The sequence below is a fragment of the Pseudorasbora parva genome, chromosome 15 (assembly GCF_024679245.1).
Source record: "Pseudorasbora parva isolate DD20220531a chromosome 15, ASM2467924v1, whole genome shotgun sequence".
NCBI lineage: Eukaryota > Metazoa > Chordata > Actinopteri > Cypriniformes > Gobionidae > Pseudorasbora > Pseudorasbora parva.
In genome coordinates, this window is record NC_090186.1 from 4,555,218 (window position 1) to 4,573,256 (window position 18,039).

General features: G+C 37.5%; 2 protein-coding genes across 2 annotated transcripts; both read right to left on the reverse strand.

Annotated features, from left to right (window-relative positions):
• Positions 1 to 766: 766 nt before the first annotated feature.
• Positions 767 to 2,648, reverse strand: foxc1b (forkhead box C1b). Its single transcript, XM_067418445.1, has one exon. The coding sequence runs from the start codon at positions 2,413 to 2,415 to the stop codon at positions 1,141 to 1,143; it is 1,275 nt and encodes a 424-aa protein (XP_067274546.1). The 5' UTR covers positions 2,416 to 2,648; the 3' UTR covers positions 767 to 1,140.
• An 11,925-nt stretch (positions 2,649 to 14,573) lies between these two features.
• Positions 14,574 to 17,903, reverse strand: foxf2b (forkhead box F2b). The gene is made up of 2 exons (XM_067418446.1): positions 16,575 to 17,903; positions 14,574 to 15,010 (listed from the first exon to the last, which is right to left on the reverse strand). Exons 1-2 carry the CDS (start codon positions 17,524 to 17,526, stop codon positions 14,832 to 14,834), a joined length of 1,131 nt encoding a protein of 376 aa, XP_067274547.1. The 5' UTR covers positions 17,527 to 17,903; the 3' UTR covers positions 14,574 to 14,831.
• Positions 17,904 to 18,039: the final 136 nt, after the last annotated feature.

An 18,039-nucleotide genomic window follows, 5' to 3' on the forward strand; every position in this document is an offset into this window, starting at 1 on the left:
AGTGCTTTTGTTTGGAGGCTCTTGCTGAATTAATCAATTGATTTATCAAGGCCATATTTAACATGGCTGGCTCTGGCCTACAGCAGTTCTTTCATCTGCTGTTTAATCTATGATGTGTTTACAAATGAAAACGTCTACCAAAGACAATGCTGGACTACATTCCACAGGATTGCAAAAGAGCAGTTCGCTTTTAGTTGAGTAAAAACGCTCAATTAAACGACTGCATCTCAATAAAATGATCTTTTATAATATTAAATCTTACAAATGAAAACACCATACAAATCATATAATTTTCTTGAAAATATTAGTTTTGAAACAGGAACACAAAGAACGATAATTTAAAAAAAACGCTTTATGAGTAAGAGAAATGCGGACAAGAATCTGTCGATTAAACTTTGACATTATAGCGCATCATTTGTAATTGTTTGTTTTTTGTAAAGCATATGTATAATTGTTATTAATAATAATAATATACTTTTGTGTTTTTAAGTATTAGTGAATGCGTTTTTTTTTTTTTTTTTAAATGAATAATGTAAGGATTCCTCGCACGCGTAAGTGAAAAAAAAATGATTTCCAGATGTTTTTAAACCTTTGACCCCCAAACCCACCCCTGTCCAAAGAGTGCCTTATTAAGAGCTAGATGTTTTTTAGGTGGACATTTTACACAAATGTAAAAAGGTCCCGAGCTTTTGGTGGCCTCTAATCAATAACAAGCTTTGACAACAGGCATTACAAATCGATAAATCACTCGAGAGTTTAACTCCAACAATTTATTAAACAAATAGCAACTTTAGATATTTTCAAAAAAGTATACGAAAAAACTGTAACTCAGTTGTACACTCGTTACCTTTCTATACTGAATTGATTATAAATACTTAAGACATTTCCTTGCGAAGTTGGTCCACCTGCTCTTACATGAAATAAATTAACACATTTGCTTTGAATCTCTCTTGATGGACGAGCAGGGAGAGATAATGTTTATGTGCAGCGGGATTATCCTACTTACCAAACACACACTCGCATATCAGCCCGAGTTCACTGACCTAATGGCTTCCTTAAATTACAAACACATGGGAAATAATACGAATATATAGCTATATATTAAACAATTCTGAAATTCATAACGCTTTTCTGGGGGGGTCAGAACTTGCTGCAGTCGTATACAAAGGCTCCGGATGCTCGGTAGAGTGGCTGACTGGACGGGAAAGCCATTTGACAGCTATTGCTTCCGGTTACCGGAGAGCTGTTCAGAGCTATCCGCTGCGTCTCGAACATCTCGCGCACCGTGTGGAAGTTCTGCTGCTGCCCGGGATAGCTCGCGCTCAGGTGTCCCAGCTCACCGGACTGATTTAGGTACCAGGGTGCGAGTCGATTTTGCTGCAAATGTTGGCTCTCCTGGCTCGAGCTCTGGTGCGGGTGTGAGATAGAGGAGGCGCTTGTTGTGTTTGTGTATTCCGGTAAAGTGTCATCCCCGCGGTCCCCGGTGTACAGGCTCGTCGCTTGCATGTTGCAGTGATAAGTGGCGGGCTGGCCGCAGGGTGGACTGTAGTGTGCGGGCTGCGGGGACGGCGAGTAGGTCAGAGACACCGAGCCCGGTAAAGCGGCGCGGGAGGCCGGCAGCTCAGCCGCATGCTGCGGCGACCCTCGGAGTCCCGTCATGATTGTATCCATACTAAAGGCCTGAGGACTCCCGCTACACGCACTCCCACCGCTCCGGTCTGGACTCTCCGTTTTGGGCACCGTGCTGAGGGGTGGAGTGCTGTCAAGCGGGGGCGTGCAGGCCCCGTTCTCCGTCTTAATATCCCGGAGCTTCACCGGCTGCTGGGCGTCTTGCTCGCACACTTGCCCCGGGTTGTCCTTGCCCTTGTCCCGGTCCTCTCTATCCCTCAGCACGTCCTTCTTCTTAAAGCGGCGCCTCCGTCGCAAGAAGCTGCCGTTTTCAAACATGTTATACGAGTCCGGGTCTAGAGTCCAGTAGCTGCCCTTACCGGGCTTCTTATCATCTCTAGGCACCTTGACAAAGCACTCGTTGAGCGACAGGTTATGCCGTATGCTGTTCTGCCAGCCTTGCTTATTGTCCCGGTAAAATGGAAAGCGCTCCATGATAAACTGATAGATTCCATTTAGTGTGATCTTCTTGTCGGATGAATTCTGGATGGCCATGGTGATGAGCGCGATGTAGCTATATGGTGGTTTCACCATGTCTTTTGGTTGTTGTGCGGGGGTGTACGGGCCGTATGCGCGGGCCATGCCACCGGGATATTGCTCGTGAGCCGCGTGAGAGTACATGCTCATCGGCGCGGGCATACCGGTATATCCACCACCGGCCGCGGCTCGGTAAAAGCCTTGATCCCCGGTGATATAAGGCACTACGCCTAGAGGACTTTGGCTAGACACGGGGTAGCGCGCCTGCATCGTACCCCTCTCTCCAATGCGCCCAAAAAAGGTTTAAAAATAGGCAGACGTCTTGATTCACTTCGAGAGAGAGAAAAAAAAATCAAAGCATTCCAAAGTCAAACTTTTCCTTCAGTTTCTTGCCTAAAGACTTTCATCCAAAGTTTTTGATTTTCAAGTCTTTGCTGCGCAAGCAAATGTCGTTCGAGGAGAAGGCAGTGGATTGGGAAAACCTGTGAACTTCCCGCATCCGTCACTTCACAGGGACTTTTTCACCGAATTACCAATTCTGCCTTTTGGCTTCGCTGAGCGCTCCTCCCATATCTCATCTCACGACCAATAAGCGCTCTGGAGCTGTTTGTGGAGAGACTGTACCCGGAGACCTTTCCCTCTGGGTATGGGCATATAGTCTACCCTTCAGTTAAGGATAAGGGAGACGCAAACACACGGTACGCGTAGAAATGTTGACAGAAAAAGGCTAGCCTACTTATGAAGTGAAATGAATAGAATGGCTGATATCTACTGTCATGGAAATATGGTATAAATGACATATATTAGGCTATGTATTATACTATATGGCCAATATTAAATAGGCCTACTTAGGGTAAAACACATTTTTAATATGCGCAAAGTTTTGACTGGGTTGCCGCCTGTCCGTCAAACAGGAATGACTCTGTGTTTTCGTTCATGTATGTCAGGATTCATTTCAATCATTTGCCACTAATATGCGCTGGAGGGCTGAAGTAAAGCGATGTTTGTTTTTCAGAAACAAATGTACTACTGCATGTGAGCAGAGCAAAAGCTCTGCAGGCCAAAAGGTGTAAATTAACCAATCTTTGTTGGGTTGTAGGTCGACGAAAAGCCACCCAGACATGCTTCAGTTATTCTTTGTCAGTGCGTTTGCTCACACTTCATTGCTGCTTTTAGTTTCCATTAAGTGTTAAAATCTGTCTTCCCAGTTAAAAATAGCTTTAGGTTTCCATCGAGAAGTCGCACCTTGTGACATATTCAACGAAAATGAAGGGAAGATTTTAAAGTGTGTAACTTGCTTTTATGTTGTAAAGTATTTAGTAGGCCTATAAAATAGAGAAGAAATAATTGAAACAGAAAGAAACGGGGAAAAAACGAAATAAAATTGTTATTCTCTTTGCCAAAATAATACAAATATTAAATAAAAATAGGCTACTATAATAAAATATTAAATTAATCTAAAACACCATTATCAATGACAGCAATATAAAACAAAGAGAAATAATTAGTAGGCTATGACATGTTTGTATGATCAACAATAAAAATAGTTTTTTATTGATTTCTATTTATTTTTTTTATTTGCTCTTAAATTTACTTTTTAATGAAAGACACGAATTGCCAAATAGGCTGTAATAGCCTATCACAGGCCTCGGTACCAAATAAAACAATTACATTTTACAAAGCAACGGGAAAAAAATCAATTCATCAATTAGGCCTTCTGATTAATTCCAATCCTTGTAGCCTAATGTTATGGTTACTCGGTTACAATTACAATTTGGTTACAATTTCCTAGCTCATATTTTTCACTTGGAAATTATTCTTCCTTGTATTAATTTCTGCTGTTTAGCTTATTTAAAAAGCGAGTAATTCAATTAAATGCAATGAGGAGGAGCATCGAGCCACATAAGCAGCGCGTCAGTTGTAGGTTGGCCAAATTCACCTGCTAAACGTGCTTCTGTCTTTGATCGCCTCCTTGTGGCCATTTTCTAGAAGCACCCATTTTGGGTAATATGTTTTCTAATAACAGTCATAGCATATTCCCATGACATGGGTTATAACAGGTGTTATGACGAATTCCGACCCCCGCCGAATTATTACCCCCATATTGGTAAAACCAGCAGCCTACTGATGACCAGAGCCCCAAGGGGAGAGAGGGCCCTAGAAAAGTCTGGAATATATTTTACCATGGAATATGGGGGTTTAAGGTTAGTTATGGGGTGGAGTTAGGATTAGGGGTGGGGTAAGGATTAGGGAATCGGGTTGTGATTTAAACGAGGGGGTAATCATTTGGCAACACCTGTTTCACAATTGTAAAAAAAAAAAAAAAAAAAAAAACACAAAAAAACATTTAAATATTGGTTCGTTTTAAATGATCTACCATTAGTTAATATCAACCAGCGATATATATAACACACACTATATATATATATATATATATATATATATATATATATATATATATATATATATATATATATATATATATATATATATATAGATTTATATATATATAGGTTATATATATAATGTAGCCTGTTTTTAAGCCTATAATAATAATAGTACCTTTAATTTAAAGGCACCTTTCAGGACACTCAAGGACACCGTACAAACAAAATATAAAATAAACAAGATATTAAAAATTAAACAAAACACAACTTCACGTCAATCAAAAAAGCTAATCTAAACAGATGTGTTTTTATCTGAACATTAAATTGGGAAATTGACAGTTCCATAAGTTGGGAGCTGCGCAACTAAAGCCCCTCAGGAGAGCTCTTCTTGATATTTGGAACAGAGACCATATTTCTGCCTTAGATGATCTCAGAGAGCGAACAGGAGTGAAGAAGGTCCGGGAGATAATCAGGGGCCAAATTATTTAGAGCTTTGGATGGCATTGTTTTATCAAATGCATAAATGGTACAAATGGTGTTTATTAATTTTATGGTCCATTCATAAGGTCAGCAGGTTGCATAATGGTGCCAAATGAAGCATGCAGTATGAATCTGTCTCTGGTGCTCCTCCTGCGTTTGAGGATGGCAGCGCGGGAAGCTGCGCTGGTCCACAGATGTCCGGCTGCACGCGAACAGGCGAGACCACACACACACTTCTTCAAACAATGCGGTTAACTACAGCGAATGGGTTAGGGATGCAATCAGCCAAAGCACTCAGAGGAATGCTCCAGCTGCATACGAGCAGCATGAGGTGTGTGAAGCCTCGAGTCCTGAGCGTCACTGCAGTTGTTTTGTGTAAAATTATAGTCTGAAGTCAAAGTGTCAAAAGCGCGAGCGAGATGCAGATGACAAACCTTTTCCCTTTCGATCTCAGATGATGTGTTTAGCTGTAGCCAATCAGAGAGCCTTTGATGCCTTTGCCGTCTGTCAATCATTATTCTGCTCGTCACTGTCATAGCGTGCAGTCCATATATGGAAATCAGGAAGTTACGACAGGGCCAAGAAAATAAAGCGTCAACAAGAGCGAGCGAGCGTCGGGGAATATTTCGGAAGGAGCTGCAGAGAGCTTCGAAGCGGTCAGATCAGGGATCAGATGCAGGTACAAATACCACGGGTACGCCAAAACGGAGAGGGCAATCTAAAAAATGCTGGGTTGTTTTTACCCAATGTTGGGTCAAATATGCACTAACCCAGCAATTGGGTTGTTTTAATCCTGTGGTTGGGTTAAATATTTGCTTAAGATAACCCAATCACTGGGTTAAAACAACCCAACTGCTGGGTTGTTTTTTACTCAGAATTTTTTAGTGTGTAGGAAATGGGGGTGTGTTTATTTTATATGCTAAGTTTGGTGGAAAAGATCCGAAGGGCTAATATCGCAATATTCACCATTATTATACACTCTAAAAACTCCAATTAATAAAATGTTGGAAGAGCAAAAAAATATATGTTGAACTAATTTTCTTACTTGTGCTTAGTTAAGAAGACTAATTGTATTAAGTCTGCAGAAATATCTTTGAAAAACATTAAATGAATTGATATTTTCAAATCCAGTTAACATTTAGAATTGCACATGTTGACTGGACTAAAAAACGCAAATCCAGTCAAAATTTTATAAAAGTAGGCTATGGCCAACACAATATTTTACTATGGTAAATAGATTTTTGTTTGTGCTGTTGAAATGGGCTGTTAGAAACATTTGATAAAATAGCCTATATCAGAACAATATTTGTGAAATTAGATATTATACAGTATTTTCGATGTTTTGTTTATTATGGTAGGCCCTATCTGCATTATAATGAGAAGATGGATCCTACAACACTTACATATTACATATTTAATATACATATATAATTCATGAACATATGTAGTTAATTGTGGCATTTAATCTGCCTAATTTTAATGAATACGTACAAGAGCTTGTTTGACTACGCGAAAGGATCTGTATTGCTCGTTTGATTTCGCGGAAGAATCTCTGGAGTACTTTGATCCGCGGAGGGATACAGATCAAATGACTTCGCGAGGTTCACCGAGAGGCAGCAGCAGCAATTTTGAGGATGCAGTTCACGCGTTAGGTAAGTGTTAATGATTAAACTGCAGACAAATATGTCGAACATATTAGGCTTGTGTGGATATTTAACGTTAGAAGTGAAGTAAGAAGTAAATTAGAAGTAAATATATCCAAGGGAAATAGGGATTATTTAGGCCTAACGTTAAGTGATGTCTACTCAAGTTCACTCCTCATCGAATAAATGATTTACGTTACGTTAATGTGGTCTTTAACCATGTTTAAGTAATAATACATAATTTAGTTTTAAACTATAATACTATATAATGTATTTTAGATTTAATCTCAGCGTGTTGTGTGCTATTTTTGTGTCAGACAAACTTTCTCTCAGGCCAAGGTGCTGTGGTGATTTTTATACGTGCAAATTTACTGAAACATGTCAAACGTGTAACTTAATGTAGGCCAAATAATGTACGCTATTTAGGGCAGGGGCGCAACTACCCAGTGCCAGAGGGGTATGCAGCAACAATTTTGCCCCCCCCCCCCCCCCCCCCCCCCGTATATCAGCCACGTATATAACGTATATCAGCCACTGTAGGCCAACCATAATTATACAGTGTGTGCATATATATTGTTAACAATGTTAATTTAAAAAACAGTCACAAATTGACAAACATTAACATTATCAGTCGGATCTTTACTGGATGCCATCGCCAACCTCATGTCTGTCTCTTTTATTCCTTGCCTGTGTTCTTCTCCACTAAGACATATTGTCAAACAAACATTATGTAATAGATTTTCCATATTACTTTTTCCATACTAATAATATTAAGAAATTAATCTGTTGGTATCAAGTGGTCCCCCTACACTTCCACCTAATGTTAGACCTACCTGTTTCCTTCCCCTGTCTTTCCTGATCCACCATCCTCACACCTGAATGAAATGAACTCACTGTTAAATATAGCAGCCTAAATTCAATTCTTAAATCAGCCTAGTGATGGCATCAGTTAAGACAACTATTATGCAGTAAGGTTGTGCTGCTGTTGAAATTACATTCACATTTTGGATTTTAAAAAGTACAAATATGGCAGACACACATACACACACAGACATAAATATATATATATATATATATATATATATATATATATATATATATATATATATATATATATATATATATATATATATATAGAACAGACATTTAAAAAGAGAGAAAGAGATCTAAAACAAAATCTATTAATGATTCAATGGTAAACCAGACATATTGCATAAGTTATGTTTTCCAGCTTCTAGTCATTTATTGTGCATGCTTCCTTATATTTACCAGTAATTATTTTGCATTAGTTGTTTTCCAAATTTATGTAATTTATTGTACATGGCCTGCTACCTTATATTTTCCAGTTTTTAGCTCAGCAACCTCGTTTTGCATATAAACTAGCCTCAATTGAATCCCCCATTTGGCTGCTACATTCCTAGTGTTAGCAAACGCTAGCTGGTCTGTTAACATGAATATGTGCAAGCCTCCAAGCACAGACGCCACACTTTAAATCCTACCTGTTGCCTTTCACCATCCACTTGTTAAGCTGCTGTCGCATCCACTGACATGCCATCTCCTTTTCCCTCTTTCTTTTTCTATTTTTAGCCCCCGACAGCTTTTTTGCTTTATCCATCTTTCAACAACTTTGCGTATAGTACTATGACAACTGTACTGCTGCTCGCTCAGCGCGCTCACGGGGTGCCGGCATCCCCGCGAGGCGGCGCGCCCACTCGCGAGATTCCATTATTATCCCAAATTATTTTATGGAATCTTATGAGGGCGCCTACTCTAGCCTTTTAGTCCTCTAAAATGTTATATAATATTGAGGAAATACAGAAATGATTTAGAAACGCACAACAGCATCTACATTTAGAGAATAAAAAAAAAAAAAAAAATTATACCATGCCGCTTTGGCGCCCCCAAGGTGCTGCGCCCCTATGCGCCGCATATAGCGCATACCCACTTTTTGCGCCACTGATTTAGGGTTACGTGGTTGTGTTGAATGTGATTTTTTTCGCGTTCCAACTTTTGAAATTGTCCCGTAAATTAAGGGAACAACATAACCACGAATACTATCATAAAATGGAGCTCATTTCATCGTCCTCACAAGTGGTACGAATTCTAAACTTTAGTTTAGTCACACATGGAAGTAAATTCTTAATATTGATAAAATGTATAAAGAATATAATTTTTATTTATTTATTATTATTTAATTTTTCTCTTTCTTTCTCCAACAGGGTGTGACCAAGATATCCATTGATGCTGACTCGTTGCAAAGTTTCTCATCCAAGCCAGTCAGTCAGTTCTTCTTAAAGGGATAGTTAACCCAAAAATGAAAATTCTGTCATTTACCCTCATGTTGTTCCAAACCTGTATGAGTTTCTTTGTTCTGCTGAACACAAAATAAGATATTTGGAAGAATGTTTGTAACCAAGCAGACAGAGCAACCATTCACTACCATAGTAGGGGGAAAAATACTATGGTAGTAAATGGTTGCTCTGTCTGCTTTGTTACAAACATTCTTCCAAATATCTTATTTTGTGTTCAGCAGAACAAAGAAAATTATACAGTATTTGAACAACATGAGGGCGAATAAATGAGCACAGAATTTTCATTTTTGGTGAACTATCCCTTTTCCAGCTCAAACACTGACAAGAAGCAAGAATGCTCCACTGTATCTACTTTGACTGTGTGTGTATTTTCAAAACTAAAGGTGCATTAAAGACATTATAGAAAAGTGACATGGGCTTTGGTCATTTTTTATTATTTAAAGAAATTTGAAATTAATTCTTATGAAAAGGTATTGTTTGTATGACAAATGTTATAAATGCAGATGATACAATGTGCTTTAATTTGTTTTTATTCTCGCTATAACTAGTTCCACCACTGCAATTTCTAACAATTAAAACCATTTAAAAATGAAACCCCTTATTAAAACTTTTTAGTTGAATTAATTATAAAAATAGTTTGAGCAAACGTACATTTTAATGTTGAAGTCAAGTTTGAGCCAATTAAAAAATATTAATTCAGGTAACAATTTCTAGAACGAAATTGAGTGAACGTAAAATATCTGTGGAACTAGTTACTAAATAATAATTAGTTGAAAGCACTAGAAATTTTTTACAGTGTATTTGAGTCACACTTTTGGGAAAAAAGGGTTTTATAGAACCATACACAAACAATTCTGGGTAAAAAACAAAAATGTTGGGTCAAATGTAGACTAACCCAGCGATTGGGTTGTCTTAAGCAAAAAGTTAACCCAGCCGCAGGGTTAAAAAACAACCCAGTTGCTGGGTTAGTCCATATTTGACCAGCAACCCAGCATTTTTAGGCTTCTTTACTCAGCTTCAAGGAACCTTTTATGCTTAAAGGTTCTATAATGAAAAGAAAGAACCTGTTTGGCACAAAGGTTCTTTATTATTCATTCATATTACATTATTCTGCAACATTTTGTAGTTGTAATTAAATGATTGTTTATTAAACTGTTGTAGTAACACATTTTAATCATGCTGATTTTTGAAGGAGGAAAACTGAAATTATACTTTCCGTGTGATATTGATTAACTAGGCCTACATAAAATAAGATAAATATGTACATTTTCTAACCCCCATATCTTGAATTTTGTGATCATTCACATCCATTCATAAATGCATTTGAATAGACCCTAATAATGCAGTGAAATGTTTGTCAATAATATGAAATATTTAATCCGGAAAGGACAAAACAAATGATAATAAATGAACCCCTTAAAGTTCCATATAGCACCTTTTTCCTGGTTATAGAACCCTTATAAAAGGGCTCTAGAACCTTTTATGGGTTCCAAATACACAGCGCCGATAGAACCTTATCTTCTAAGAGTGCAGTCTTAAGTTTGGATGACCTGTAAAGAGCTCATTCAGGGCTTTTCAGAGATACAACAACTCATTGGTCTTTTAAAAAATAGGCTACAGAATGGTCATATTTAGGAAATATCATTTTTTTTATGTTTTAAATCTGATTTGTTCACAATCACATCTCAGAAAAGTGTTATGTTTTTTTTTTATCAAAATATGACTTTCTGTTACAAAACGGCATTCATTTAATGTGCTCAGTAGAGGACACTGGGGTGTTTATCAGATTTTGGTAGACACAACAAGTGAATATGGAAAACAATTACACATCAATGTTCCTATACAACATTAGATATTATTATGAAAATGTTGCCAACAATTACTCCCATTATTACACCTGTTTGTTCATCACATGTTGCTCCAATAACACATTAATATGCAAATTAGACAGTGTATAGACCCATTGCATTATGGGAAAACATATTTATGGCCATTATGCCCACATATTGCATAAAATAAAAGAGTATATCAACTACAATTATCTTTAAACATAGTTTGTTTTAAAATCCTAAAGCCTAAAAATTGCTTGGTGAATGACAAAAATCATGTGATTTCAAATCATTATACGTCATTTTATTTTTTAAAACAAGTCCTGGTGTCCGCTTATGAGGACATAGCATAACGTGAATAAAATATAATTTTTCAACAACAAAAATGCTCTAAAGTCTGAACAATGTTGACATGAAAAAATGAGCAGGATAATAGGCTGTGCTTTATTTATATAGGGTAGCCTGCTTGTTGGGTAAATATATTATTTTACTTAATTTACTATATAATACATTGCGCTTTGAAACCGTATTCAGATCAGATATCAATAATAATACAGTTATGCATTTCGTTTAATTCCCACTAAAGTCTTGATATATGACCCACTCATTAAGAGTGCATTGCTCATGACAACTGCCTTTTAAGATAGGCCTAATCAGATATCGATATTAGTCAAATAATTTTTTTTTTAATTTACACGGGAAAAATAAAATAAATAACATAGCCTAAAAATAACGATGACACGCTTTCGGCTGTGTCCGCTAGGGGGAGCACACCCTCTATGAAGATAAGATCATTATTTCATTAAAAAGCACGCACGGAAAAGAATCAGCTCTTTTACTTTAGCACTGTTATGACATTTTAAAATCAAAAATGTCATGGATAGTATTATTATAATGTCCGTTTCTTAGTCTGTGCTCATCAAATATGTGAGTTGTAGTAAATGGCAACTGGTTATGGTAATAAATGCATTGCTGGTTTGTCCTGATTTGAGCTTTTTGTTCTGCTCCCCATCCACCACCACAACAGCAGATTCTGTCTCATATGAGGCCTTTGAACTAAATATGGCAGAGCTAAAACACATGCGCTGACTAATGCAAGTCTTCTCTTTAATGAAAGTCATTCTACTCATCCCAGATTATGCTTTCTCTCTATCAACAAATCCTTGTACATGTCCTTTAAATCTGTTGTACATTATAAAAAGTTCTGCATACATAATTTCAAAATGACCAATCAAATAGCCTATGTTTATAATGTAAATCGGAGCGAACAATGCACTGGTACGAGAGAGAGAGAAAACAACCACTGAAAGCTGATTTGTTGAATTAAATTTTGATTGTATTGTGCAAGGCACATCATTTACAAAAGGCCCTGAGTCCAGAGGACCTTAAATGTGTCTTTGTTTAACAGTCAATCAGCAATGAACTCTTTGCTCTAGAAACACATCTGGTGCTCAGTTTTCATGAAAGAGAGCATGAAACTGCAAGCCCAAATGAATTCAGTCCTCGTTTGGTTTTCTCTCTTTGATTGAGCTGCTGGACATGATGCTCACCTGAATGTGCTCTTTCTGTCAGTAGCCACTGAAACCAAAAGTATGTTGAGTCGTGATGTCACACTATTCCATTTAAATTTCATTTTATTTGACTAATTATAATATACAATATTGAATGAATAGGCTACGGTCCATTTTGTAAAAAAAAAAAAAATAATAATTGATTAAAAAAACTAGGCCTACTTACAATATTTAGTTGCTGTCTTACATTTTTAGTAAGTAGGCTACATATAGGCTACTTGGTTGTTTGGTCATGTCAACTTACAGAGTTGAGTTGAATATTGTATTTAAAAAAGGTTTAAATTAGCTTAACTAGTTTTGATGAGTTAAAGTAAAAACGTATGTTGTCATAACTGATCATATTATTATTTTTTACAGTAGTTATCCCATTTCATATATAGGCCTAAATTGCACTTTAGTGGTTCTTTCAGTCGATGTTTACACCGTCTTTGCAGGTTATTTTTCTTTTCTAGCCTATATAAATGGGCTACCTCCAGACTAGTATGCGTCAATAAATGAGGCTTTGTATTTTTTGGGAAGATGGCTGTTTTGAAGAAGTGTGTGAAGTGCGATTGATGCGGATGAATGAAGCTGTGATGAATCCGTGTTTATTACTAACTATAAATGTCGCATTGTTATCCTCTCCAAATATTCGCTCAGGTATGCCGCTTTGTTTATTCAGTCAGGAAGAATACTGGCAGTCTTCGCGTGTATTTCACAGGCGTCGAGTGGAGCTAGGCTAGTCACCGATAGATGGCGGTGGATGACCGCCTAAAAGCTTCGACTGCCCGCACCACCAACAATCACACAAATAGTAGGCTATCTGAAATGAATTGAACTTGTTTTTGACTTTCTCACGGTAATACATTTCCTGAAGGTCAGGAAAAAACAGCATTCGTTCACTTGTATCTTTCGCATTCCTTGTGGTAGGCTACTGCTGCGTTAGAGCTATAGGCTAAATGAATTATGTCCGTTGCTTTGCGGCGGGAATTTTTTTTAAAAATATTTTGTGTTATTACAATGTTTTACTGAAAATATCCTTGTTATTCGAATTAACACGTTTTGCCTAATTTATCGTACTGGCCAAGAGGAAGATTAATTTTCAAAATTGGAAGACATTTATAAAACATATGAAGGCTAGCCTAACGTAAATGCGTCGTAGATGGACATGGACTTGTAAACTAAGTTATTTTAAATGATGGTAACGCTTTAAAAGAGTCTATAAGGTCTCGTTTGTTAACATTAGGCATTAGGCTAATTAACATGATTAAGAAATATATTCTTTATTGATTAGGCTTACCTTGTTGATGTTAGTTCACACTGCATTCTAATGTTAATGGCGATAACTTTTGATCTTAAAAATGTAGGCTATTAGTAAATGTTAAGATTGACATTATAGGCTAATTAATATAGGCTAAATGCTATTGATAATTGTAATTTATAGCTGACAATAATGTTAACAAATTAAACCTTATTGAAAAGTGGAAGGCTATCGTTTTACACAATGTCATTTTTATTTTTTCCCAATTGTAGAGTAAAAATGTTACATCATTAGGTAGCTAGCCTACTATACACAATATTGTCATATTTCATTTGATATTTTTATTGATACATTTTTATCTTTGTAATAGGCTATGGGGAGGCCGAGGTTGTCACACTTGGTGAATATTTCGCTTCAAGTTTATTTAAACTGTCATTTTCTGTATAGGCACATAAAGTCTGCACAACAAAATAGCTAGCCTAATTAAAAAAATATATCAAAAAAGCATGAATGAAAAAAAAATCGATGATGAACGCAAAGAAGGCAAAATATCTTTATTTACTTTGCCTATTTATTATCTTGTGATAAAAATGTGATAATTGTCGCGACCCCAAAATATAGGCTAACCTTTGTTTATGAATAGGCTACCTTGATTATATAACTGACTCATTTTATATTTAGCTTGTTTACATAACCGCTATATTTCAAAATATGATGGAGACGTTTAAGTTTGGAAGAGCATTTGGTTTTTTTTTGATGGAAAACAACAGACATTTGGACTTTTGACTCAAAATGTCCTATACATTGTGATAGATAGATAGATAGATAGATAGATAGATAGATAGATAGATAGATAGATAGATAGATAGATAGATAGATAGATAGATAGATAGATAGATAGATAGATAGATAGATAGATATTGGTCAGGCAAAAAACCTCAGGCAAGCTTTCTTTGACATGTTTTATTTAACTTCCACACATCGCATTGCTCTGTACAGATTAAGTGAATATACTCAAATGTGCTTAATTCAACCTCTACTGAAATGTAACAGCACATAAAATGGCCCGCTCGGTGCAGTGAGGTCAGCTCGTTCTGCTTTTGGAAAATAGGCCAGTTTCCAAGCGTTTTGTGAGTGCAAAATAATGAATCCTTCATTCGTTTTCTTTACCTCACAGTTATCCAAGTGCTTATCTTTGTGCAACTTGCCCCGCGAAAAGCGGCCTTACATCACGCAAGGTTTGACGTCTTGATGCATACTCTGATGGTGACGATGATGATGATGATGGTGATGATAATATCCACCAGCTGAAGGATGGAAAGATGTAATTCCGTTAAAATTCAACATGAAGTCCTTCCGTTCTCCGACTGGGGATGAATGTGTCGGATAGCGCGATATTCCCACTGGGAACAGATCATAATGCACAATGAGGAAAACATACACTTAATAAGCATTAAATAAAATCCAATATTATATATTGTTTATTTTATATTGATCAGCTGGCCCACATGTAAAGTGAAATGTTCCACATCTGCCTATAAATGTTTTGTAATCAAAACAACTTTCTTTTACCAATTATCTTTCTCCATCAATATTCAATCAAGTTAATTTTTTCGTTTTCATTTTGTTAATGACTGTTTCTCACGTGCTTCGCACATTTTTCTTCATATTTTTCATTTACGTGAAAATATAATGCTTTTTGAACCGATGGTAATAACAAAAACAACAACAATAATAATAAATATTATTATAAACGTAATTTGTTGTTTGCTAACCCACACATAACAATGTGGTCGAACTTAGACCTACATGAATCTGGCAAAAGTATTTGAGTCATAATAGCCTACTGCAAATCAAGATGAATAAAATTCAAAACATTTTGTGCAGTTTATAATAATCTTAAACCTTTTGACATTCTGAGCATCTTTATTATCATGCTTTTGATTTTGGCTACAAACATGTAAAAAATACATTTCAAAGTAGGGTTAAACTTTAATCATAATAATCATAGCCACAATTAATATTGAGTAATGTTAATTAACAATATTTAGTTTACTTATAATAGGGTTGAGGTTATGGATTAGGGTTTAGTTTGGGGTCCGTTGCGTAATGAACTTGGCTTGAGAGAGCCAATTTACTCAAATGCTATTTAAACTTAATATTATTATTATTCTGAGACTAACATTTCTATACACGACTCCTAAAGAACTACGAAACTCAGACTAGACTTTTTTGACACGGGTTGCTATACCTTTTCTGATCGGACTTTTACTAAAATTACCATTTAAACTCGGAAAAATTCCAAAGACCTGCTCTGACGGAATGTTCAAATGAGCCAAGACTGTTCAAAATCCAACTGTCAAAATTAAAATTTAAACTGCCAGAAGCAACTCAATTAAACTGCCATTCTGTGTAGGCTATATTTCTAAGCCAGTGAGATTCATTTAAAATAATTATCTATCTATCTATCTATCTATCTATCTATCTATCTATCTATTTTAAAACTACAAAACTTTCTGACTAGGCTTTCTCAAGCCAACTTAAGGTTTGTCTACAAACTTTATCTAGTTATTACTTTTGTTACAATATATTAAGTAATCAATGTAACATGTCACAAACACACTGTACGAAAATGCGTATAAATTGTACGAGTGTGCAATCTCGTGGAATATATACGGCAACATGAGTTTTGGCGTGCATATTGTACGCGGTTTTTCGTGTGCATATGATAGCACAACCCGATCACTCATAAATGCGTATAAATAGTACGAGTGTGCAATGTCGTGGAATGTATACGCCAAAACTCATTTTGGCGTGCACTTTATGGCGTATTATTATAGCCTACGTACGAACCACCCATCCTACCCAAAAGCGTGTCATATGCACGCGAAAAACTGCGTAGCATATATTTGTTACCCCAAAAAGTCTAAAAATTGTGGCATCTAGATGTTTGTTATTCGCCGTTACCTGACATGTCTGTGTTGTCTCTCGCACTTTGCTGCATATAACCCTGCTCCAGAGAGTAGGTGAATATGCCGGGATGCTGCCCTGTGGATGGCGAGTTGCTCGAGACGGTAGTCGGTTGTTTTAGGTATGGAGAGTTTGAAGAAGCCCATAGTGCCGTGCTCTCTGAATACGACGAGTGACCGTCAAGCGCGGCCGTTATTGCCGGAGAAGACGGGACTGGGCTGGTGTTGCTCTCCGCGCCATAGTCTCCGTTCCCGGGCACTGGACAGCTAGCCATATAGCCATGTCTGGAGCTCGGGGATATGTGACCGTGATGCCCGCTGCTTATTGACTCATAACCATTACCAGAAAGGTCCATGTTGTAGCCACTGCTATGGCACGCAAGTGCCCCGGTGGGAGTTTGGTAATCGAAGCTCTGAGGTAAAATGGAGGAACCGAACCCAAGGCCGTTCATCATTCTGTACATTGGTTTCATGGCCTGACATTTTCTCCTAAATCCTCTCGGTCTTCGCCGAAACGACCCTTCCTCGAACATAAACTCACTAGTGGGGTCTATGGTCCAGTAATGTCCTTTACCCGGCCGACCAAGACCTTTTGGTAGTTTAATGAAGCACTCGTTAAGAGACAAGTTGTGCCGAACCGAGTTTTTCCAGCCCTGATAAGAGCCTCGGAAAAAAGGGAAGCGTGTTTGTAAGAACTGGTATATCTCACTAAGTGTGAGTCGCTTTGTCGGTGCGCTCTGGATCGCCATCACAATGAGCGCGATGTAAGAGTAGGGCGGTTTCTCCGGGCGTCGCAGTCCTGAATTGGTCTTTTTGCTCTTGGACACGGCGCCATGGTCCTCCAAGCTACCTGTGGAGCTCATCAGTCCGGGATGCGGCGCGGTGGACGCGGGACTGGTCCTCATCGGGGGCGTTGACCGCAGTGGACCGTGGGAGCTTTCAGTCGTCATCTGTCCAAGCTCTGACGTACGAACACAACTCGTTGACAGACTTTGACAGAAGAAAAATGGTACAAGAAAACCCGTAAAGATTGAAATATTGAAATAATAAAACAATAACGAAGATCAAGAAAACAACCGAAAATAAGCGCAAAAACTTTTATTCAAGCATTCAGTATCAAGGAAAGTGTCTACTTTTCCTTGCGCTAAAAGTTGTGGTCAAAATCCGTCTGCTTTTGAGAGAAAATATCCAAGTAATACGCGCATTCGCGGTCGTTATTAATGTTTTTCCGCGGCTCTTTTCCTGTCACTATCTCCGCGCTGATCCGGCTGGCTGTAATCCCTTTTTGAGAACGAAATGGAAAGTCTTGGGTTCGTGCAGCGCCTCAACTAAACAAAACTCGACAGCCAATCACTCAATAACTCTCTCCGGCTTTCTCTACTCAAATCGCTCCTCCTTCCTCGCCTCACCCACCCCCTCAAACCCCCACAGCAAACTCAACTCTCTCTCTCTCTATTTCCAGA